The 23880-nt window shown below is 47.3% G+C and overlaps 1 protein-coding gene across 12 annotated transcripts in view; it reads right to left on the reverse strand.

Annotated features, from left to right (window-relative positions):
- IQSEC1 (IQ motif and Sec7 domain ArfGEF 1) overlaps positions 1-23880 on the reverse strand; it is a 282288-nt gene that overhangs the window by 131534 nt on the left and 126874 nt on the right. For 8 of the 12 annotated variants that reach the window (XM_048315512.1, XM_048315510.1, XM_048315514.1 and 5 more), the window contains one exon: positions 6147-6191. The exons of the other annotated variants lie outside the window; for them this stretch is intronic. In XM_048315512.1, coding sequence (XP_048171469.1) covers positions 6147-6191 — 45 coding nt within the window. The remainder of the gene's footprint in view (positions 1-6146; positions 6192-23880) is intronic. 12 annotated transcript variants of the gene reach the window in all.

Below are 23880 nucleotides of genomic sequence, written 5' to 3' on the forward strand. Positions count from 1 at the left end.
CCGACGCGTTTTGCCAGGGAGCGCAGGGGGGGAGGATGAACCAACCCCGAACCGCGGGGCGGCAGCGGGACAGCCCCCGAGGCGCGGGCACGGACGGACGGACGGACGGACGGACAGACAGACGGAGAGACAGACGGAGAGACGGACAGCCGGACAGCCAGCCAGACTGCCGGCGGGGACGGACAGCCCCTCCGGGGGTCCCGGCAGCCGCAGCCGCTCCGGAGCCATCCCCGAGCCGCAGGCAGGGCTGGGAGCTGCGGGGCTGGGGGATTGCGGAATTAGCAGCGTTTGCTATCGAAACCTCTGCTGGGCACGATAAAGGCGGACTGCTTTTGTTCTGAGAAGACAGGAGCACAAATTTTTAAAAATGTCTTATCTTTTACCATGGCCCAATTCTACCAACTCCCTCCCCTCCCTCTTCTTTCCTCTCTATCCCACCGTGAATTGCAAAGGGTGAGAATCCTGGGATGGAAACACACAGGGCAGGGTTAGATTAGAGATTAGGTGGGATTTCCTCCCTGGGAGGGTGGGCAGGCCCTGGCACAGGGTGCCCAGAGCAGCTGGGGCTGCCCCTGGATCCCTGGCAGTGCCCAAGGCCAGGTTGGACATTGGGGCTGGAGCAGCCTGGGACAGTGGGAGGTGTCCCTGCCCATGGCAGGGCTGGCACTGGATGGGCTTTAAGGTCCCTCCCAACCCAAATTAGTCTGGGATTCTGTGCATATCCCGGGATGGAAGGAACCCACAAGGACCATCAGTCCAGCTCCTGGCCCTGCACAGACACCCCAACAACCCCACCCTGGGCACCCCTGGCAGCGCTGTCCCAACGCTCCTGGAGCTCTGGCAGCCTCGGGGCCATGCCCATTCCCTGGGGAGCCTGGGCAGTGCCCAGCACCCTCTGGGGGAGGAACCGTAGTGGAGACCAACCAATGCTTATGTCCAGCATACTGGACTACGATTTGGCTGTTTCACGTTCTGTTTCGTTTCTGAAAATCACTCACAGGAAACATCAAGCTATGGCTTACAACACTGCCAGGCAGGTATAGAGGAACTTAAAGGTTCAACAGTTACAACAACAAAACCAAAAGCAGGAGCTGACGAAATACTTCAAAACCGCTCTGGCACTTGGACAAGCATTCAAAACAAAACCAGCAAACAATCAACCAAACAAAAAAACCCAACCAAACAAATAAACCATAAAGCACCCCCACAATCCCCTCCCCAAAAAGCCACAAGAATTTTAACACTGTTTTTAAAATATGCAAAGAAAACCAAACCCCTAAGCCTCAACCTGAGGCTCTTTCCCATGTGGACCTATCTGGTTCCCCAAGTGCCTGGATAATAAGCTATATTTAGGGATCTATAGAAGCTATATTTAGGGGTTCTGGTTTTACTCACTGTCACCGTGCAGTTACAGAAGTGCCTTGCATCTTCTTAGAAAACTGCTTTGTGCAAGTTTAATTAAATGAAATTATAAATATATTTGAGTAAGAATTGGCAGTTTCTTTAGTGAAGTAAAGAAATCAGTGGGTTATGCTTAACCAGGGTCACACTTTGTGTGGTATTTCCCTAAAAACACCTTGTACAGGACAGGGCAGGTGGTGGGAATGACTAGACCATGAGAAAAGAAACTTGCAGGGAAAAAAAGTGCTTGATTTGGGCTATTAAAAATAATTTCTTGTGAAGATTCTCTTTCAAGTACCCCTTTCCTTGTGCTGCCTGCACTTATTTGCTGGGATTTCTTTCAGACCAGCACCAGAGCTGGTGACTCCCAAGCAAACACAACGGGATATCTCTGAGAAGGAACATCACCCCCCAACAATATGAAATGCTGCCCAAATCCAAGCCTGTTTTTCTTCCTGGACTCATATTCCCTTGGGCTTCATTAGCTTGGCAATTTTCAAGTCACTGATGCCATCATGGTAAGGATATTTAGATTTCCTTATTGAAAATCTTTCATCCCTGCTTTTCATCCCTCCCCTGTTCTCCAGGGTAGTTTTATCTAAAGAGGAACTGAGGAAAGGCCCTGGAGACCCAGTGGCTGCTGGTGAGCCCCAACCTTCTGGCAGTGCCTCCTGCCTTGGGTCTGGTAATGCCAAGAAGGTAACGGGAAATCATTTTTCCTTTGTTTCCACAAAAAAATGGCACAAGAAAAAAAAAATGAAAGAAGAAAAGATATTGAGTTTTCCCTGTTGTAACATTCTTGTGTCTGATTTTTTTCACATTCTGAGATAAAAAAGAAGGAAAAAAAAAAAGAAAGAAAAAACTGGTTACATCCCATAACCAAGAGCAGCTATTCCCAGGATCAAGGAAAAAGGGCAAACCCAGCCCAAGACAAGTAAGCTCAGGAGACGCCAGCCAAAGACTGGATCCTGAAATGAGACTTTTCAGGAAACTTATCCTTTGTCTGTTCACATTGCAAAGCAATTTCTTTCTCAGCATCATATCCTTTCCAGAAAAAACCCAAACTATTTATCACCTTAATTATCTATTTCTAAGCAGTGGGCTCAGAGCATAGGAGCCATGTACCCATGGATTTCCTGACAGCATCCAACACCCATTATCCCTCACTGCATGCAGAGAAAATGCTAATTAGGACTTTTGCAAATGAAAAGCCCCACGCTCTCAACACGTTCTTCATTTTCACTTGTCTTTCCAGAGGAAAACAACAAAGGAAATTAAGCTTCATCTCACGCTCACCCTGGATATAGAACTGGTTCTTTCAGAAAGGCATTTACCGAAACCTTTGACTCAGAATTCCCAGGCCTAATACAAGCAGGGATTTTTGGATGTGCTGCAGCTCCAGCGCTGGAGCCGTGAGCAGTTTGCTGAGAATTTCTGCAGTCACTGAGAGTTCAGCCTCTGACAAGGCTTTCAAAAACAGCCACTAAAAACAGGGCCAAGTGGAAATCGAACATTGCACCACCTCCTTTTTTAGGGGTGGTTTTCTTGCCAAGCCCTGGAGCTCTGAGGCTGAAGGAAAAGTGAGGGGTAAAATAACCCCAGGATGAAGCTAGTGCCTGCTGGAGTTCCTGGTGCACTGGCTCTAAAAGTTGGGCAGGTCAGGAAAATTGACCTGTCTGGTGACAACCTTTCACAAAATACTTCTATTGACCTACTGTTATTTACTGAGTTAAACTTCTAGAGTGATATGCCAGGAACATTCCTGAAAAATATTTCACTTCCCCAGAAAACCAGTGTATCCCCCAACTTAGGTGGAACACAGACACTGCAGTAGTTAAATTGTTTTCCCCGAGTCTTTCAAGACTCCAGGGTGAAATACTCGACTGGCCACACACAAAAATTTCATGGTAGCCATCCGTGTGTTGTGGAGTTCAGGAATTTCATGGGACACACAGAGTGTGGATCCCATATTCATCCAGGATACCCTGCACACACCTCATTAAAAAGTGGGGGAATGCAGAGCAGATGTATAAACCACGGGTTTGGGCAAGCAGAGAGATGCTGAACTTCTTCCTGGAAGGTTTGAAGGCCTTGCTGCTCCCAGGACACCACAGCACACACAGCTCTGTGCACTGGGTGCTGTGAGGGCACTGAAGTGCAGTAAGGGGTCTCCACAGCAAAGCTGGGGAGAAAATTCCCAAGCTGTTCAAAGAATAAGGCAAGTGTTGATGTTCAAGGCTCTGGCAAACCAGATGTCCCTCCCTGCCCCTCGCAGGCATTCCTGGGTGCCACCCCTGGAGCATCCCTGCCCCACCAGGGCAGGTGGAAGAGCTCATATGGAGCCCTCGGGCTCAGGGACAGCCTGGGGACACCCCAAGGTGCTGGTGACGAGCTCTGCAGAGATTCCCAGAGAGTCAGGACATCAATCAAGGTCTTTCCCCTCCGTGTTGACTTGAAGGGCAGCTCTGCTGCCTAGAAACCTTCCAGAAACTCAAAACAGAGTTTATTGGCTGCAGACAGCTCTCAGAGTTATGCACTCCCCCCCCAGATGAATTCTAACCATCATTTGATACTACCCTTTATTTTTGGTGATTAAGCCACTCAGCTGCCAAAGTATCCATGGAGAAGGGTAGGAAGAACTTTGCTGTTCTCTTCATCCTGACTGTCCTTTGTGCACATCTGTTCCCTGAGCTCACACAACCTCTGGCTGATCGATTTGCTCCAGAAGCTGACAAACCCGCCCCAAATATCTGCAAAGCTCAAACATTTGAATTTCCAACTCATTTGGAACAGGTCTGGCAATTCAACCCTCCAGAAGGGCCACATTAAGATTTAGACATTAGGAAACAAAACATTTTCAGATGCCAGCTGAAAGCTGACAGAGGCCAACTCAAAATATCCAGAGTGTGCAGGCTATGAAAGAAATTGTGCCAACCAATACACACACACATAAATTATGCCCATTTTTACATATTTTCCTCTTTATAATGGACATAAGCAAATTTTTCACATTAACCTTTACTCTTCCCAGCACTGAGATTTAGAAGAGTGGTTCACTGGGGGCAAATGTGCCTTGTGATGGGGACAGGCAATTTGTGAGCAAAATGCAACAAGAGTACCCTGACTAGGAAATACTTGACAGGACACAGGGTGGGGCCATGTTAATTGGTACATCCCATCTTCTGGGTCGTTCAAAGGCCAATTTGCCTAACAGGTTCATGAGAACACATCCACTAACAAGAAGTCTTCTATTATCTTTCATTGTACTTAAAAATAATGGCCTTAATTCTGTCTAATTACAGCTCCAGAGCAGGCTTATTGGAGCTGCTGAAGTGGAGCAGATGTCACATGCTCTTCCCTCAGTAACTGTTTAACGCTAAGAAAAATTCACAGTTTTACCTGATAAAATCGGAACAGTACTCTTCAGGGTCTCCTCAGCGATTGTTTCACTCCAGATTTTTTAAACTTCACAAAATCATTCAATTTGTAGTTAAAGAGTGGCATTTTTACATCCTCATCTGGTAACTCCCAGATACTATTTCAGCCCAACATTCAAAAGGATTTACTGCATGCATCTAATTCTTCCATGTTCCTCACTGACACCTTCCCATGGAAAAAAATACTCAATGGGAGGAAAAACATTGTAATAAAATCTATTTCCAGCCTGCAATAAAGGTGGCAGCAATACCTGGCTCTGGTAAATCACACACCAGCATCACGATGCTCTCACTAAAATAAATTTGCAGAGGAGCAGAGCCAGGGGAAGTTGGGATTGTTCCCTGCATTGTCCTGGCAGACAAAGGCCCAGTGTTCCCATCACACTGGGAATGGGACAGAAGTACAGTGGGGACTGAACATGGCCCAGTGTTGCTGTGCTGAGGACAAAGGGAATATCACAGCAGAGGGGGTGGCTGCTTAGGAAATGGTAACAGGGCAAATGCTTCACTTTCAGAAGACTTTACACTGGATAATAATAGAAGATTAATTACAGAGGGGCCTTGATTTGAATAAGGTTAAGCAGAACAGCTCCCACCGTTTTGTTCAAGCAAGGCTAAAATGACATCATGTGGGAAAAAGTCACATCCTCAACCCAGAACATCTCCAAAGGAAGACTTGTACCAAAACAGCTGCCAGTTGGAGAGGGAGGGACTCTGCCCCAGCCTTATCAAAGGAAGTCTGTGCCTTTGATGCACTTTTCAACGTGCAAGGATGAGAATAAAAGATGCAAGGTACCCATGTGATATGCAGTGTTAACAGGGCTAAGCATTTCTTTCTAAATGGAGTGATCAAAGTAAAACCCCAGCTCTGGCAGCGCCTCCTGTGACAGAGCTCTCTGAAGGGTGGGTGCTTTTATCAAAATGCTGAGCAGCAGAAGCAGGAGCGACATCTCCACACAACTGCTCCCCAGAGCAGCACGGACCTGCCAGGACAGGGGGACAGGTCAAATATTGTCAGCACGAGGTCATAAAAATCTGAGAGAGAGATGGGTTGTGCCCAAGCACACCCTCTGTCCCTCCCCTCCGTGCTCCTCAGAGAACAAACACAGGGTTTGAACTAGAACTGAATTTCAAGTTGGAAATCCTGGAAAAGAGCAAATTATCCACTCTTAGGAAAATCCAGCTACTGGGTCAGTGCCTCTGCTGGCTGTGCATTGCAAGATAAAGGTGTGTGATGTGCAGCTGATACAGAGCAGGGCATTTCTGTCAGTTCAAACCTAAAACTACCATCTATGATTGCTACAGTACCTGAGTGGGTCAGTTGAGATGCTGCTTCCTGTTTCCAGTGAAGTCCTGAGGTGACAGCAAAAGAATAAAATTATAAAGTATTAAAGAATAAACCAAAATAAAAGCATAAACTATTCAAAAATGTTATGTCCTTAAACATCAACGACTTCACATTTTTCTCCTTCTTACTGACATTTCAGAGTACTTAGCATGCCATTAAACATGAGAGTAAATAAAAGTACCCAAACAAAAAACCCAACAGCCCTTTCCTAGATTAGAGAAAGGAGAATTAGAGAAATGTTTGTCTGAATTAGTCACAACCTGATCAATTTTCAATATTCTAGAAGTATCTACGTGAGTGACTTTTACACTCTGGGGCTTTCTGCTCTCTACCCAAAAAAGGCAGCTGTGAAGGTGTCCTGCAGAACGATTGCAGCACAAAGTTCAGGTGAGATATTGTAAGCACTGAGGAAGTTCTCTGAGTACATTGATTTTTGAGCAGCAATATTTAACATGCAGTGTGGTGTTACTAATTACCCTTGCTCTCACTGAGCATGACCCCAGGTTTATTACAATAATATATATATAACACAGAGTTACATTTTTAGGGTGAAGAAGCCAGTTTTCCCACAATCTGTAATAAAACATCAGCCATGGCCCCATCATTTTTAAATGGTTACTTGCACTTATCCATTTCCATCCCTTACACAAATGGCCACAGATCAGCCTTTGCTCACATAGCCATAAACATGTACAGTCTGTGGAGGTCCATAAAATTCACATTAGAACTGCATTAATTATATTTACACGGGCATTCATAAATCAGTGGCAAATCTTTACTTTGAATCCCAAGATTCCTAATTTTGTTTACAAAAATAAACAGGGTGGTGTGAAGGGAGGAGGCCATAAAAGCAGCAGGAATTAGCTGCACAGGAATGGAAACAAACCATATTGAACAAATAGCTTTTAACTAAAGCTTTAAAATAGCTTTGGGGAGCTTATGCCACCCTGCAATTTGTTTGCTTCACCAGCTCAAGATTTGTGAATAGCCATGAATTTTGCGGGGGTGGCTCCCATATGCCGCCTTTGTGGCTGGTGTTAGTTTAACAACGGAAAAGGGTGAGCTTCATTTACTTTAATTAAGTTTCCTGCGTCCCTCCGTGTGCTGTGGAGGTGCCAGCCTGCTCACTCAGCACGGCTTTTTGCCTCGCTTTCAACCCAGACTTGCAGGAAAATCTGCTCTGAGCAGTTTTGGCCCTCGGTGCTATAAATAAATATTTCTCCGACGCCGTGGTTGTGCAGCAGGGATGTGCTGTGCATACAGAGGAGATGCTAATGAGCGGTGATTAGCCCCCAACCCTTGACTGTGGTGCCCACTGGCTCTGAGCACTCCTGACCTCGGGGACTCCTGACACAATCCCAAGGAGCAGGATTACAGCTTCAGCACGATTCCCGGTTTTCCTTCCTGAGCTCAGGCACCCAAGGCAGCTCCCCAGCACCCAAACCCTCAGTCAGGAGAGGCACATGTATTTCTGTATCTAAATACACACAGGAAAAGCACGGCTCCCAGCAAAAATGCCCCTCTTAAGAGTCACAAGTCACAGGCTCATCAAGGTTGGGAAAGACCCCCAGGGTGAGTCCAACCATTCCCCTGACACTGCCAGGTCCATCAAACCGTGTCCCTCAGCACCCATCCGGATGTTTTCTGAGCACTCCCGGGGATGCTGATCCCAGCACTGCCCTGGGCAGCCTGTGCCACTGCTTGTCAACACTTCCAGTGAAGAAATTTTTCCTAATATTCAGCCTAGACCTCCCCTGGTGCAACTTATATGTGGGGGGTTTAAGGTGAAGGTCAGATGTAGAAACAGTGTCAAAGACAGGAAAAGCTTCTGGAGCTGATGTGGAGAAATCCCCTGGATGAGATGGATCCCCACACAGATCACAGTGGGGAGAAGGATGGAAAACAAGCCCTACAAAGGAGGGCAACACCCCCAGAATTGTCACAGCCAGCCTTTTCACCTGGCCACCCACCCATAGACTCAACCTGGCATTGAGGAAAACCTCAGGAGTTCTGACAACATGAGAACCAACGTTTAGTGGCCACAAAAATCCCCAGCAAAACCAGGAGAATCCAAGTTTAAATTCTACCAAAAGATCCAGATTTGGGGTACAAAAAGTTGGTTAATTCTTACTGAATTTATAGAATAACTTTAGTATAATCACATCATCACTCCCCTTCTTTCTTTCCAGCTAAAATCCCATTTAAGTCTTTTGGTTTCTTTCCAAACTGCTCAAAGATGGAAAGTTAATTTAAAACATAAAAATAACCCAGATTCTGAACACAATGTCATGAAAGCTGCAGCAAACCAAATATCTCATTGTATACAGGGTCACTTCAGGAATAATAAAAATATATATCTCATTTAGGTTACTTCAAAATGTGGTTTGTGGGGTTTGTTTTGCTTTTTAACAAATTAACTGGACAGGAAAATAAAATATTGTGCTGCTGTGAAGAAAGTGAGCAGGAAGGTCTGACAATCCTGTTTATTCCTAATGGCCACTGGCTCAGTGTAGCCCAGAAAGAAGCACAGACACTATCTAATGATGAAGCCATTAAAATGATATTGTTAAATGTAACAGACTTGTCTATATATGTATAATTTCCATTGGTATTAATAGAGGTATTTTAAAAAATTCCCAAAGTGCCATTAACTGCAGAACTATGCCCAAGGCTTTGAGTGAAAACTGAGCTGAGACAGAGCACAAACTGCAGAACTGCCTGGAATTATCAGGGAATGCTCCAGACCACCCCGGGGCTGTTTTGTATCTCCAGTTTGTTTCCGTGGGGTTTGCAAGGTCCTTCCAGGTGGGACTGGAGGAGATGTGCCCCAGTTTCACTCGTGGCTCAGCTGAAGGACATCTCCTCATCATGCAAATTCCTGACATTTCAGGGAAAAGGCAGAGGAATGGTGGCATGGAGTGTAACTAAACTGGGCACACGGTGGGATTACTTACTGCTAACGTGGTCAGCATGAAACCTGAAGAAAGTGTGTAACTGTTGGTAAGAACAACTGCTTTCAAGGCTAAAGGATTATCCAAAGTATGGATATCCACAGCTCCTGGATGAGGAGCTTGCCTAGAGCCTCCATCTGTGTCCATCAGCACAGGAACTGTGACCAGCCCACTTCTGCAGTGCATTATGCAGGAGAAAACACAAATATTTCCAAGAAATCATTGGTCTAAAATTCAGACAGTGGGCTTTTATCCACAGACAAAAACTGTAAGCACACTTCTAGTCAAGAGTTCTGTCCTGGAGCACAGAACAAGGCCACAGGCTCTGACTCTTACTGTTGGCACTCTGTGGTGAGCAGAGAGCACTCCCAGCAATCGGGTGTCTGAAAGGTCCTATTCCACAACGTTTTAGCAGATTGAAGCAAACACACAACTGGCTCTTGGCACCTTGAGCCATGATACAAAGCTCTGGTTTATTTTGCTTTTTTTGTGATGAAAGAAACTTTTTTGTGACTACAAAAAGCAGTATAACTGAAGATTATTTTAGAAATAGTCTGAGATGGAGCTCCTTATGTTGTGTGACATGGAGAAGGTAGGCAATGAACGCTGGAGGACTGACAACCTGCAGTGGTGCTTTGCTCAGCTGTGACGACAGACAAGGAGTGGTTTTGATCTGGGACTGCTACAGAGCCCTTCAGCTCCTGCCTCTCCGTGTGGAGTGGTGACAGTGTTTCACTGAGGCATTTGGGAGATGTCCCTGTGCCTGCAGAGCCACCCAGAGCTGTGCTCTTGCTGAGGCAGGTGGACGGGGACAGCCACTCCACAGCCCAGCCCCTGTCCCTGCATCAGCCTTGGTTTTACCTCTCTTGATGGAGGGCAAAGTTCTGAGGAGGTTCTTACTGGGCTGAGTGGATAATCCTGGGGGAGTGCCCACAATGATGGCTCAGTCCAGCTGCCTCCCCTCCTCAGGGTCCCCTGGGCAGCTTCCAGTCCTCGGGGCTCAATTTGCCTGGATAATGCTGAAAGTCCCTTCCCATCAGTGCAGACGGCTGCAACTGCTTCATTAGCTGTTCACCAGAGGACAGAGGAGACCCCAGCACTACCTCTCTTACTGCTGGCAGAGGCTACAAATAACCACACAGCACAAGTACACATCGTGCAAGCAGCCAGAAAAAGATCCAATTTGAGAAAAGCCAAGATATTCTTCTGGCACGGAAACGCACAGCGGTGACAGAAGAAATAATTGCAGTTGAAGCAAACTCCCAGCTTGATCCCAAATAAAGACTGCTTAAATATATCATCTTTTGGCTAAGAAGGGAGATTCACTTGGAGCATCAGAGTACAAAGATATGCTGTATGCAGACAGCAGCTCAGAGGGGGTGTGAGGGGAAAAGGCAGCTCTGAGCTCTGTCAGAGCCTCGGTGCTCGCAGCACTGTGGTACTGCAACCCTCTCACACTGAGGGAAGGAATGCAGAATAATACATTAAATATTTAAGACCCTGTCTGGGGTATTGCTCAGTGAATAATTGCTGCTGCTTGGCACAGTTTCTTCCTAGGAGCTGGCAGCTCACGGAAGAAAGGGAAACCTGCTTGCTGCAGGCTGGTGCTGTGATTCTCCACGTGTTTGCATACCAAGGAGGACTAAATTATTTCTTTATACGCCAAAGTGCAGCTTCACCAAATGAAAATCTTTACCCTTGCTTGAGGATGGTCTGGCACACCATGAATCCCAGTCTCAGTGCTCCATTTGGAAGGAAAGCCCAAAGCATCCAATCCCAAGAGGCAAAAAGAAGGTGACAGAAGGATTGTACTCAGCCAGGACACCCCACCCCTCAGAAACAAAGCTGGAAATGATAACCCAGCCATTCAAAGAAAATCCTTCCTTCACATCCCTTGTCAGAGATCTGCCAAGCCATCAGGGAGGACACATTCCCAGAAAACCCCAAAGTGCCGTGAGCTCAAGGGACCCAGGGCCTGGCAGTTCAGCTCCTGTCCCACTCCTTCGCCTGATCTCCCAAACAAATGGCCCTGAAGGAACAAGCTGTGGGAAATTCTCATTTGAATATCATGGAGCAGAGACTAATGAGGAGCTTGGTCTCCTCTCAGAACTGGGAGCAATCTGATGGATGTGTGGCCGGGAGCCCTGCAGGGAGGTGGCTCTGTCTGGAGCGCCGTTTATCAGATGTGCAGCCCTGGCCTGCATTAATTAGTGCAGTGTGAGTGACTCCAGGCACTGCCAGGCACCAAAGGCAGGGCAGTGCCTGCCTTCCTCCTGTCCCCTGGCCTTGGCACTGCCATGGACCACTGCCAGCCACGGTGGCCGGATGGATGCAGCGATGTTCCCACGCCATCCCTGCCGCGCCATCGTCCCCTTCCCTGGGACACTCTGCAGTGACAAAGCAGGGATGGAGCGCAGGCAGAGGCTCCCAGGGAAGCTGGAATGCCTCTGGCAGCTGCATTCAGCAGATCCAATCCAGCAGACCTGTCTGACTGTAGATCTGACAGCGGAGCAGCCCCGCTCCAGAGGATTCCACAGGATTGCGAGGGTAGGCAGGGCAGGGGGAAGCAGCAGTCGGCTGACAGCAGTCATTGGAACACCACCTGAAAATACACTTCAAGTTACGCCTTTCTGTGGGACAGACCATTTAAGAACTGGCACTGCTCAGCTAGGGAGAGGCAGCTTTCAGAGGGAAGGGCCTTAAAGGATACCATGGGAATTCCTGCTTCTCATTTTCACTCCATACATTTTGTTCCAAATATTTTAATGAACCATTTAGACAAGAAAGTAATTAAACAGTGCTTAATGCTGCTCTTACAAACAAAAAGCTTTCCTTGCTTGGGGCTTGAGTGACCTGCATTCCCAAGGCTGGGAATGTGTTGGACCCTTGCTGGCCCTAGAGCGCTCCCAGCATTGGGAATGGAAACCAGCTCCAAGTTGGAAATCTCCTATCACCTGTCCTCCAAGCACAGCTTGTTTGCCCCAGACACTCACACAGAAGTGTGCCTGAGCACTCATTTTTACCACATGCTCTCCAAACCAAAATATAATCACAGTATCTCAAAGAGATTTTCCATCTGGAAGAAAAGCAGTGTCTAGGCACCAAGGCCAAACATGACCCTGAAAGCCAGGAGGAAATAGCCAGACTAGCAAGGCTCAGCTGGCTTCATTAATTTCAGAACACTGCAAAAGCAAAATTGAATTTCTGAGCAGGGACAACAGAATTACATTAAATAAAGCCCATTTATGCTTGCAAACTTGGGACCTGCATTCCTAGAGCTGTCTGCAGGAGTAACAATGGGGGGACCTGGAGAAGTTTCTTTTAGCAGAAATGCTGTAATTTGTGTTTTGTGGCAACACACGTGCCGTACAGTGAAAATGCTGCTTGAAAAATTAACTCCAGCAATAACACCTGGAGGGTAATGGCCCTGTTGTTTAGGATTTCACTGCTGCGTCTGCCTGGTATTCAGGCAGCCCAGCCTTCTGCTGAGTTTTGCAAACTCCCCAGGTCCTGAACTCTGAGAAAAAAATATCTTTATCAAGGACCCACCCCAATGACAAGAAGCAGTTTAGAATTTATTACCTGCTGAACACCTACCCAGCACTGTTTTTCAAGGTGCTCTCTTGCCAGAGGAACTGATTTCCTATTACAGTATTGCAGCGATGCGGTTTTGGCTTCGCTAGAAGTGAAGCCCATCATTTCAATTGCACTTATTCCCAGAGTTACACAGAGATCACATGCTTATTAACAAGCTGCACTACTATTTGCCACTCAAATTTAGAACCTTGACAACAAACCCAACCCGTACATGCGACGTGGGAATTGAGGTTTTCCAAAGAAGGAAGAGAAGGAGCGTTGGGATAGCAGCAGCCAATTGTATATAACTCAATTTGAAGACATTAAAGCTTCCAGATCTATGTTTAATCCCCTGTGAGGCCAAGGTCCAGCCTGCCAATGTAATCTGAGAGCTGAAGTGTTTGAAAATGTCTTGTTCAACAACATGGTTGGACAGACTTGCTCTCCACCAGAAGTCCTCACTGGTGCCCCTGGCCAGGAGCAGCTTTCCCTTTTTGTTTGTGTATCATACGCACAGAAAATGATGCTTGTGAGAGCCACAAATCTCAAAGCACTTTCACGTTATGTGAAAGGTTCCTTGTTGACTGTGAACGGAGCACTGAGAGTACGTGAGTGAGGCAAACTGCTCCACTCTGTGTGAGCAAAATCCCAGCAAACAGCCCGGTCTCAGCAGACAGGGACACCCTGCAGAGTTCCCCCGGGGGGCACAAACATCCCAATCCTCCAAGTATCCTCCCATGGCATTTGAGATCACCCCACCGAAAAACAACAGAAAACATGGGCTGGTGAGTAAAACTGAACGGGATGTGCAACTGGTGTTTGAATCTCATGTCTCCTTTTGCCAGCTCTATCACTGTCCTCCAAAACAGCTTCCAGCAGCTCTGTGCAAGTGATGCAGTGGAGAGTAAAAACCTCACCAAAGTGAAGACAAAACGAACACACCCCAAACTGGCCACATCACATCATATCCTAAGACAGACTTACAACAGCATCACTCGAAACTGAGCCTGTTCCTGTAGGGTGCAAGTGCTGCAGGTGTGTTTGAGCACACTGTGACAGTTCCTGCTGGCACCTCAGGGACAGATTCCACTCCAGCTTCCCCTGGTTTATAGGCTAAAGGTTTGTTTCTCACCTTCCCATCAGCAGCCCCTACATGCCCAGCTCAGAGTGGGAGCTGGGACACATCTGCAGCTGGAGCAGCTCCCTGCACTCTGCATCCTGGGGGAGCTCCCACAGGGACAGCAGAACAGCGGGGCTGGAGAGGAGCCTGCTCCCCCTCCCAGATCCACAGGCAGCAGGAGCCCAGCCTGCACTGCCAGGGCTCATTTATCACCTACCATGACAAAGCCCTTCGTTCCTGCAGCTCTCCAGAACCATCAGCGTTGCCATTTCAGAATTCACATGACTCTCGACCTATTTCAATGCATCCCCTCTCAGTCAATGAATATTCCCCTGCACACCAGTGCTGTTCTCCTGTGATCACCCGGCATTTCACAGAAGCAGCACATTACAAGATACTGTGGATCAATGAGCATCCCTCTTTTGTTTCCCAGGAAATGTACAGTTACACACGCTGCCAAGTACATCCACAGACCTACAGTCGATATGCTGCTTCCCTGTTATTCAGTAAAGCTGCATCTATTATCTTAATCCCATCATTTCTCAAAAGGAAAATTGACAGAGATATTTCAGATAAGCAGATTCAATGGCTTAAATTCCAGTGCACTCTATCAGTCTGACAGAGGTTATGATGCTCCTTTTTTTTAAGGAGAGAAAACACCCTCTTTATCACTCCACATGCACAGTCAGTGTTTCAGCGATCAAACTCCTCTGTAGGCTCAAACCTACAGGCTGAAAACAGGGCTGGATTTTTTCAAAAGCATCACTGCTTTCTGGAAGCAAAGGCTTACAAACCTAAGTTAGATAACATGCAATTAGCAAACCAGCACAGAATCCGAACCCAAACCCAACTGGAGCTACGTCAGCAGGTCTGTGGCCAAACAACAAAACGTGGGGTTAGTGGTGTGTGTGCTGGGAAAGGGATGGGGAACTACAGAGCAGCTCCTCAACTGAAAGGAAAAAGGATTTTTCAGCTAACTGGCAGTTTATTTTTATCAATTTACTGAAATAATAATTTTCCCTGCCCTGAATTTTCATACTAAAAGGAGCCAGTTGAAACCACAGTAAGATGACCATGGGATTTACACAATTCAAGAGCTCATAAGTGCTTCCCACACTCATCCTAAATTCCAGTATTTCCGAGTTCAGGGTGCCTTGGTACCCATGAGAACTCGTGCAGCTTCAGTGCAAACCCTGAGATCAGGGTATGCAGTCCCAGATGCATCCAAAGGTTCTGGCTGCCCTCTGGATGCAGCTGGATGTGTTTGGAGGCCACCCACACCTGGAAAATGCTCTGTGTATATTCACCTGCACACACAGTACTGAAATTGTTTTGGAAAAGCCCTCAAAACACAAAGAACATGGAAGGAAAATGTCAAAGTAAGATTTAAATGAGTCTTCCCCACTCCTCAGTTTTACTCAGAGACCATTTTGCCATTTAACTTTTCCACACCAGAGAATCAGATGGAACAAAGACCTGGCAGAAACCTGCACATCTGGCTGGAGGAGGCACCACTTCTCCAGTTTTAGCCCCCAAAGCCCCACATTTTCCCACTCCAGGTTACAGATAAAGCATCTTACATGGACACTAACAAAAACTGCCTCCCAACTGTTCCTGCTCCTGGCTAAGGTAACTGTGGGCTTTCTGCAGGGGGACTGAGTGCTGTGGCCGAGACAGGTCCTTAAATGAAACTTGAAAGCCAAGCTCAGCATTCATTTGGCCTCATCTGGAATGAAGCCATGGGTTTCCTGCTGCTCCACTACACCCATAAACCTCTGCCTCCCTTCATGGCTCTTTGATCATCCTTCAGTCTGTGATGAAGAACACCCAATGGGTTGATAACGCCTATTTGTTGTTTTCAGCTTTACTTTTAAAAGCAGTGGCTGCTTCCTTGCCTTAGCCCTGGCTATTTCCTTCCCTCAAAGCACTGAAGTAATTGACCCAAGGACTACTCCTGTCCATGTCTCCCTTGGAATCCAGCATAAAATTAAACACACAACTTCCATGAGCTCCCAAAAAGCTCAAACCAGAAAGCTCAAACCAAAAAGAAGAACAATTTTAACAGACGACTCAATACTGAAGCTACAAAGCAGAAGACACGTCCTGGTGGGCTCCTGAAGAGCTCCGGGCACGTGGAGAGCACCTCAACCCCAGGCTGGATGCTGGAGGCAGCTGCAGCGCCCCGGGAAGCTGAGAGTCCCCCTAACAAAGGGCACAGGGAGGTGGCTTTAGCAGACCCCCCGTGACCCCAGTAACCAAACTGGTCTGTCAGGGCCGTGTGCCACGGCCAGGACAGCGCCGGCAGAGCCACCCGCGTTCTGAGACAGCTCCTGATTAATCACACCCCTCGCTGGGTGACAAAGGAAAATGATTTGAGCAACATTTCCTGATCGAGATTAATTATCCTACCAGCCCAGCCCCTGGCAAAAGCGTGTCATAAAGCAGCAATTACAACTAATTGAATTCTCTGTAAAAATGAATTTAATTGAAGAGAGCAAGATGGATTTCAACGCCATCCCATTTTCAGGTGTGCAATGCTCCAGTGATTGGCTTGAAAAAAAAAAATTCAGAGGTGAATGAGATGTGACATAATTTCTTTAGGATAAAATGCTTACATTAACGGGTCATAAATCGGGTTGATTTTATGCATTTGTTCTAGGAAAGCACCAGCCAAAGCTCAGCAAAGGCCAAAGAGCACACAAATAACATAAAAAAAAAGCTAAATACTTGAATGGGTATGGAACAGGAAGGACTTGCTTGAACCACTAGAAATTAGAAAGGGACATATTTTCATTACAGTGTTTTGCAAATTTTCACTTGAATATGGGAAGTAAACATAGGTCAAAGAAACAGCTTTTGGTTGTTTGAAATTCCAGCGTCCCAGCTTGTTTAGAAAATACAGATAATTATTTTCAAATTTTCTCAAATCTCAGGCCTAAAGGAAAAACAGCAACACCTGCATTTTAGAGAAATGACTGGGATAAAACATTAACCGCACATAAAGGTGTTATCTGGGCACGTGGAGGAGGCTCTTGCTCGTCAGGGTCCGTGGAACCTCCCCATCAGCACCTTTATTTCATAAAAGTTTTAACACCAAATGCTTGCCTCGCACTCACGATGGAACCAGAACATGTTGAGCAGCCTGGTCTAGGGGAGGTGTCCCTTGCCCATGGCAGGGGGTGGGACTGGGTGATTTTTAAGGTCCCTTCCAGCCCAACCCACGCTGCGATTCTGTTTCATTCTGCATCAGCTGCACAGCTCATGTCTCCTTCTGACTCTGTAGCCTTCTGCTGCTGAAACCAAAACTGACTGGCTCTGACGAGTCCCTCCCATCCCCAAGAAGGTCCCCAAGGTCTCTTTGGAGGGTCACTGCCTGGACATCTCCGGGTTGCAGGGAGGGAGCCGGATGGCTGAGTCACAAAAGGTCAGCTCGCAGCCGGGAGCAGGAGGCTGGAGTGGATCCAGACACAGCCAGAAAAACTCCCTCAACTCATTAATGGCATTTCTCCTCGTGGACGGACTCGGTGCAGTTCTCTTTCCTCATCCATCCATTTGTGGCAGCTCATCACAAGGAGTGATCCCTGATCCCAGTGAGGAACTGGGCCCTGGAGTCCCCAGCTCCCTGCCCGGCAGCCTGGGCTCATCCTGAACACCCAGAGCCCCTTCCCTCTGCCAGGAGAGCAAGGCAGCAGGGGAGGGAAGGGGATAGACACCGGGGGAATGGGGAAAAACCCCAGGGAATGGGGATAAACACCCGGAGAAGGGGGATAAACACGTGGAGAAGGGGATAAACACCCGGGGAAGGGGGATAAACACCCAGAGTAGGGGGATAAACACCCGGAAAAGGGGATAAACACCCGGGGAAGGGGGATAAACACCCAGAGTAGGGGGATAAACACCCGGAAAAGGGGATAAACACCCGGGGAAGGGGGATAAACACCCAGAGTAGGGGGATAAACACCCGGAAAAGGGGATAAACACCCAGAGTAGGGGGATAAGCACCTGGGGAAGGGGGATAACCCCCTGGGGAAGGGGGACAAACACCCGGGGAAGGGGGATAAACACCCGGGGAATGGGGATAAAACACCCCGGGAAGGGGGATAAAACACCCCGGGAATGGGGATAAACACCCGGGGAATGGGGATAAACCCCCGGGGAATGGGGATAAACCCCCGGGGAATGGGGATAAACACCTGGGGAAGGGGGATAAACACCCAGAGTAGGGGAATAAACCCCCGGGGAAGGGGGATAAACACCCGGAGAAGGGGGATAAAACACCCCGGGAATGGGGATAAACACCCGGGGAAGGGGGATAAACACCTGGGGAAGGGGGATAAACACCCGGGGAATGGGGATAAACACCCCGGGAAGGGGGATAAACCCCCGGGGAAGGGGGATAAACACCCGGGGAAGGGGGATAAACCCCCGGGGAAGGGGGATAAACACCCGGGGAAGGGGGACAAACACCCCGGGAATGGGGATAAACCCCCGGTGCTGTTCAGCCCAGCCCCTCCTGGACAGGGTTCTCCCAGCCCCATTCAGCTGCTGCAGTTTGGGGAGTTAAATGAAAATGGGAAACCACAGAATCACTGAGGTTGGAAAAGACCTCCAGGATCATCAAGTCCAGCTTCCACCTGAACACCCCCATGCCATAAACCATGTCACGAAAAATGAGAGGAAAGGTTCAGAATGCCAAACTCCTTGTAAATACAGGTGTGATACCCTTAACTAAACTATTATAAATTACTTCAGTGGAGGTAGAATAATAAACCTGTTTTTTTCTGCTGCTTTGACAGCAGATCAGTCTATCTAGACATAATAAAATCTATAGGATCATATTGTTCCATACCTTTTAATTATCAATTTCTTTATTTGAAAACCTGCTAGCCTAGGAGAGGTATTGCTGTGTGTCTGCCTTGTTCTCATAGCCCTTCCTACAGAACCACCCGTGACAGTGGGATGTGAAACACCCCCTGTGGCTTTTCCTGTGCTGTTAAACACAAACCTTCCCTGGGACATATCCTGGCACTGCAGAGAGGTGGGGCACAAACCAACGGTGGATTTAGGGTAATAATTATAACATTTATAGACAACTTTTTTGATAACTATGATAAAATATACAAACAGCATTGGCTATAGGGCATCCTGGCATATATATATATATATCCATATATCGCATCTCCAGTGGTCACACAGTGCAGAAGTACATCGAGCTGGCTTCCTCCCTCCTGTCCTCTGCAGCTCCATGGACTAAGCCAGGCAGGAGGGATTTACCGGGAAAGCTTTGGGAAGGCTGCATTGGAGCTCCCTCTAGCCCCCACGCCAGGAAATAGTCAATTATTGCAGAAAAAACCCCAAAAATTCTACCACCCGCACGCAGTCCTGGCACAACATAAAGACAGCGAGTACCTCCACAAATGCTTGTGTATATGTATTTTTGGGGTTGTATTTTCTCAGAACTCCCTGCTCCATTTCGGTATTTGAGGTGAAAAAGGAACTAGTGCTGCCCGTCAAAATGGTTCTTCTGGCAAATAAATATCCCAGAACACAAATGTTCCCCTGGCAAAACTGTGGCTCAGGGGGGTCCAGAGGGGGCTCAGCCTTTCCAAGCAGGGAATTCCGAGCAGCCAAGTGCCCACCTCTGGCCGGTGACCTCAAGTGCTGTCCCAGTGCTGCTCCATTCCATCCCTGGGCACCTGCTCAAGGAAGGAGCTCCCTCGGCCATAAATTACTTCATAATTCCAGCTCCTCATGAATCCTGAGCTGCCTGGAGTGGTGGCAGTCCATATTCCATGACAGAGCTGCTGGCTTGGCTAAGAGAGCATCTTAAAACCTTGATTGCAGCTGTGATAGATCTACACCCTGCTGCATTTTTCAGGGGATTATTTCTTCTCCTACATTACACAGTATTTTCCTTCAGCTAGTTAAAATCTACTTTGGGATATGAATATCTTAATTTGTCTCAGTTGAACGGGTTTGGTTTGTTTGGGTTTTTTTTTTTTTTTGCTCCATCTAGTGGTGCACAAAAATCCATCCCATTCCAGCCCAGGGTGTCCACACGCTGCCCTGAGCTGTTTTAGTGACTTCCCACGGTTGGTTATGGAGAGAAAATAATACAAGTGCAGAAAATAACAGCAAGGCAGTGCTTGCTCTGCAAAGCTGGAGTCTCACCCACCGGTTCCAGGCAAAACCATGGAAGAGGTTGGGGTTTCTTTTGAATATGTTTGCAAAGGAGAACTCCACACTGCAGAAGAAAACCAAACCAACCTGATCCAAAACAGTGCAAGTGCCTAAAGGTGCCGAAGCAGAAGCTCCCCATCTGAATTCCCCCAAAGCAGCAGCTTTTATTCAGCCCTCTGAGTTCATGGAAGGAGAAAATAAGAAAAAAAAAAAAGAAAAATGCCATTTCTACTTCACCTTCCATTCCAAAATGCACAGTAAGACAGTCTTCACTCTTCACAAAAACAGTACAAATTCACCTAGGAATGCGAATTTTTCTGCTGGTACCTTTCTCTGTTTTATAATAACATGCAGCATTTTAGGTCATCTACTCCTAACTCTGGTTAACTAAGAGAGCCCCTACCAGGCTCTGCTGCTAAGCCCAGAGATGCACAGCATGTTTTATTTAGCCAGCCATGATTTATTCAAAGAGGGAAATGTTTACTCCTGCATTTCTGGCTTCCACTGCACCAGGGAAGGTCAGCTCTCTGTATGCTCCTGAAGAGAAAATGCCACAGTTCAGGGATACTACGGCTACAAACTCAAACTGCTCCAAATCCCAGCAACCCCTAATGACCTTATTTCCCCTTAATTGGAAAACTGTGGGATAGAAACACCCCATGCCAGTGTCCTGTGACAGCCAATAAGGCTGGTCAGGCTTTGCCTTCTTTTTCTCCTGAGACCCATCATTAACTGCAGCCACTTTCAGGATAATCACCCCCTGGCTCTTCAGGCTGGGGGTTTAATTTGCACCCTTAAATCAGTCTTGCTTCTTTGTTTTCCTGTGCACAAATAGATAAAAGGTACTCACTGGAAGATTGGACAAATCTTCCCCTCTGGAAGGGAATAATTACAGTGCTCCAGAGTTCAGTACACTGAGGAGAGAGTGGTAATCACTGTTTACGTCTGGGAGGGAGATAAGCAAGTCAAAATATCAGAAATTCCTACTGCTTCTATCTTCAGGAAGCAACTCTGAGAAACTCTTAATTACAGAGTAAAAGACCCAAATGGTGAGCAGTGTTCAAACATTTCAGTGTTTCACCCTGCCCAGTAAACATCAGAGCACTTCCAGGGATATAATGAACTGCACTCACCCACTACACTATTTTCTACATACATTATTTTGAAATTATACAGTGGGAAGGGAAGTTCTTTCTCTATATTGTAATGAAAAGTGATTAAGAAACACGGGAAACTGAGAATGTTCAATACCAAAGAACAGCAGCAGCCACAGAGTGTGAGCAGTGAGCAGAAATGATGCGGAAAAACTTGCAAAATCATGAAGGCAGATTATTCTTGTGCCAGCAAATCCTTCCCCAGGCCTGGGACACTGCACAGTCATAGCCAAGGCGAGCACAAGGAAACATTACACAGCAAGGGTAGAGACAGCGGATCAAACCTCACAGAAAAGCAAATAACCCATACTCTGCTTTTACAGAGAATCCTTTGGGGGAAAAAAGCACATTGTAAAGATGAGAGTGAGCCTCAAGCTGCCTTCACAGTTCTCCCCCCTTGATCCTGGTGATTCTCCTTTTATCCCATCCTCAAAGCCCCACACAAGTACAAATAAATACCTGCTTTCCGCCCTGCATCAAGCCACCTCTGCCTCTACACGAGCCCCAGACAGTGTGGAGCATTATTTTACCTCATGATAGCAACTACAGATTTAAGAGTCTTTTTCTCCTCTCCCAATCACTCTTCCTTGCTATTTTCAGGGTAGTAAATGCCGCTGCAGAGAAATTCTGTTCCTTGGTATACCTCCTTGGACTGGTTACGTTTGGAAGACCCAGCCAGCAGAAATTCACTGGCTATTTTAGAGCCACGGGATGTGTCTGGAAAGGTGTAGCCAACAAAGAGCCTTCTGGGCAGTGGGAACTTGGACACCCATGGACACACTCTCATTTATCCAGCTGCACTCATGGGGTGTTCAGCTGCAAGTTCATTCCTTCAGCGACAGCCTTGTGCACAGCTTTGAGGGAAATATTTTCACTGATGAGGCAATAGAAGCACATGAGCAATGATCTGGTACTTTGGTTGATCCAAGACTTGCACAAAGGCCAAGGAAAGGAGGGGACAGAGCTCAAAGCAGCTTAGGATGGAAGCAGACATGGAGAGAGGATCTGCTGCCACAACAGAAATGTGCTGGCTCCTCAGAACCAGCACTAAGGAAAGGAAGAAGGGTGAAATCTCTGTGCAGTAACATCCATAAAACGTCACATGTTGGTGTTTGCCCAACCTTGAAACAAACTTAAACAGCCTAACACAGACTCTCACAACAGCTCCCTCCCACCCCACATCTAGGAGAGAAGAAATCCTGTTGGGCTGTGCCCTCCATAGCACACAGCCACGAACAGACAGCAACAAAACTCACACTACACCTCAGGACTTATGGTACTGTTTATTTTAGTTCAAAATAAACTGTGCACTTGAGGAATCTGTTTACAGCTGGCGTGTGTTCTCGGCACTGGGCAGGAGGAGAGAGCTGTGGGGAGGCCTGGAGAGGAGGCATTACTCAAACTGGCAGCACGGGGATCCCACGGCATCCGTGCAGTGCCAGTCCATACACACCAGAAAGAGAGGAGAGGAGAGATGGACTGTACAGGTGGAGCACTGACTGCACCCAGCGACCCCCAGCTTCGCTGTTATCTTGAGGATGGGCTACTAGACCCCGAAGGTGGACAGCAGAACTGGTGCAGGACACTATCTTCCCTGCCGAGGAAGGGGGGGGCAAGAAAGAAGAGAGACAGAGGAAGAGAATCACAGGGAACAGCATTAGGAAAATTCAGCTTGAAATTTGTTTGCTTTTGTTTTCAAATCCACAAGTAGTGTGAGTTGTTTGTAAGCACCCCCCAGTTCACCCATTTCTGTCTCAGAGACAGGACTCCCCACACAGGGAGGAACAGCCCAACGAGCCAAGGCCAACGCTGACGACTTAAACTCTGAGAAGAACAGTGCTTTGAAAGGGCCATTTCTGTTCTTCCCATTAGAACAATTACATTAAGTAGTTCTATACATACCCAGCCTAATGTGGCCATGGCTCCTTTACTTTTAACATGCTCAGAACTTTCCCTGTGTGTTTTCACTGCCCACGTTCCTCTGGAAATGCTGAACAGACGCATTCCTCTTCTGTGGGTGCCTCACACACACAAATCCTGGGGATGACCAGGTCTGCTCTCCACTCCCCCCACCCTCCCAAGGTCCAAGGAAGAGCTCTGTCTCCATGAGGAGTTGCCAGCATCATGAATGGTGCCACAAGGCAGGAGCAGTTTGGAATACCCACATCTGTAATGCTGAAAGTGCTTTATGGCAGGGAAGGAGATGCTGGCGCAGCAGGAGGCTCCAGCGAGGCCACTTCTGAACCAGTGACACAACCACGAGGGGCATTTCCTTTAAAGTAAACACCAGGCTAGAGGAGGAGGATGGAAAGGAACACAATGGAGGAAGAAAAACAAGGAAATCCAAAACCAAATCTCATGCTATTCTGCCAGCTCTCCTGACTGTGTGCAGGAACACAATCCACCATTTGCCCTCCCTGCATCACGTAGGCATCAAGTGGAAAATTACAAGTATTACTCGAATTATGCCAGCTTTCCTTTGCCATAGGGTGTGAGCACAGATGCCTTATGTAATCAGCTGAACCTCACACTGACGTGGGGTGGGATTTGGTCACAGTTTGGATCTGGTTCGCTGTGTCCATCTGCATCCTGCCTCTCTGGGCGACGTGCTGCTGGTCTGGGCCATGCTGCTCTCACTCCTTTGCTCAGTTTGAAAATTAAAATATCATCAAGCTTTTATATCTCTGCATATTCTAGAGAGGCTCGAGTGTTT

The sequence above is a fragment of the Corvus hawaiiensis genome, chromosome 11 (assembly GCF_020740725.1).
Source record: "Corvus hawaiiensis isolate bCorHaw1 chromosome 11, bCorHaw1.pri.cur, whole genome shotgun sequence".
NCBI lineage: Eukaryota > Metazoa > Chordata > Aves > Passeriformes > Corvidae > Corvus > Corvus hawaiiensis.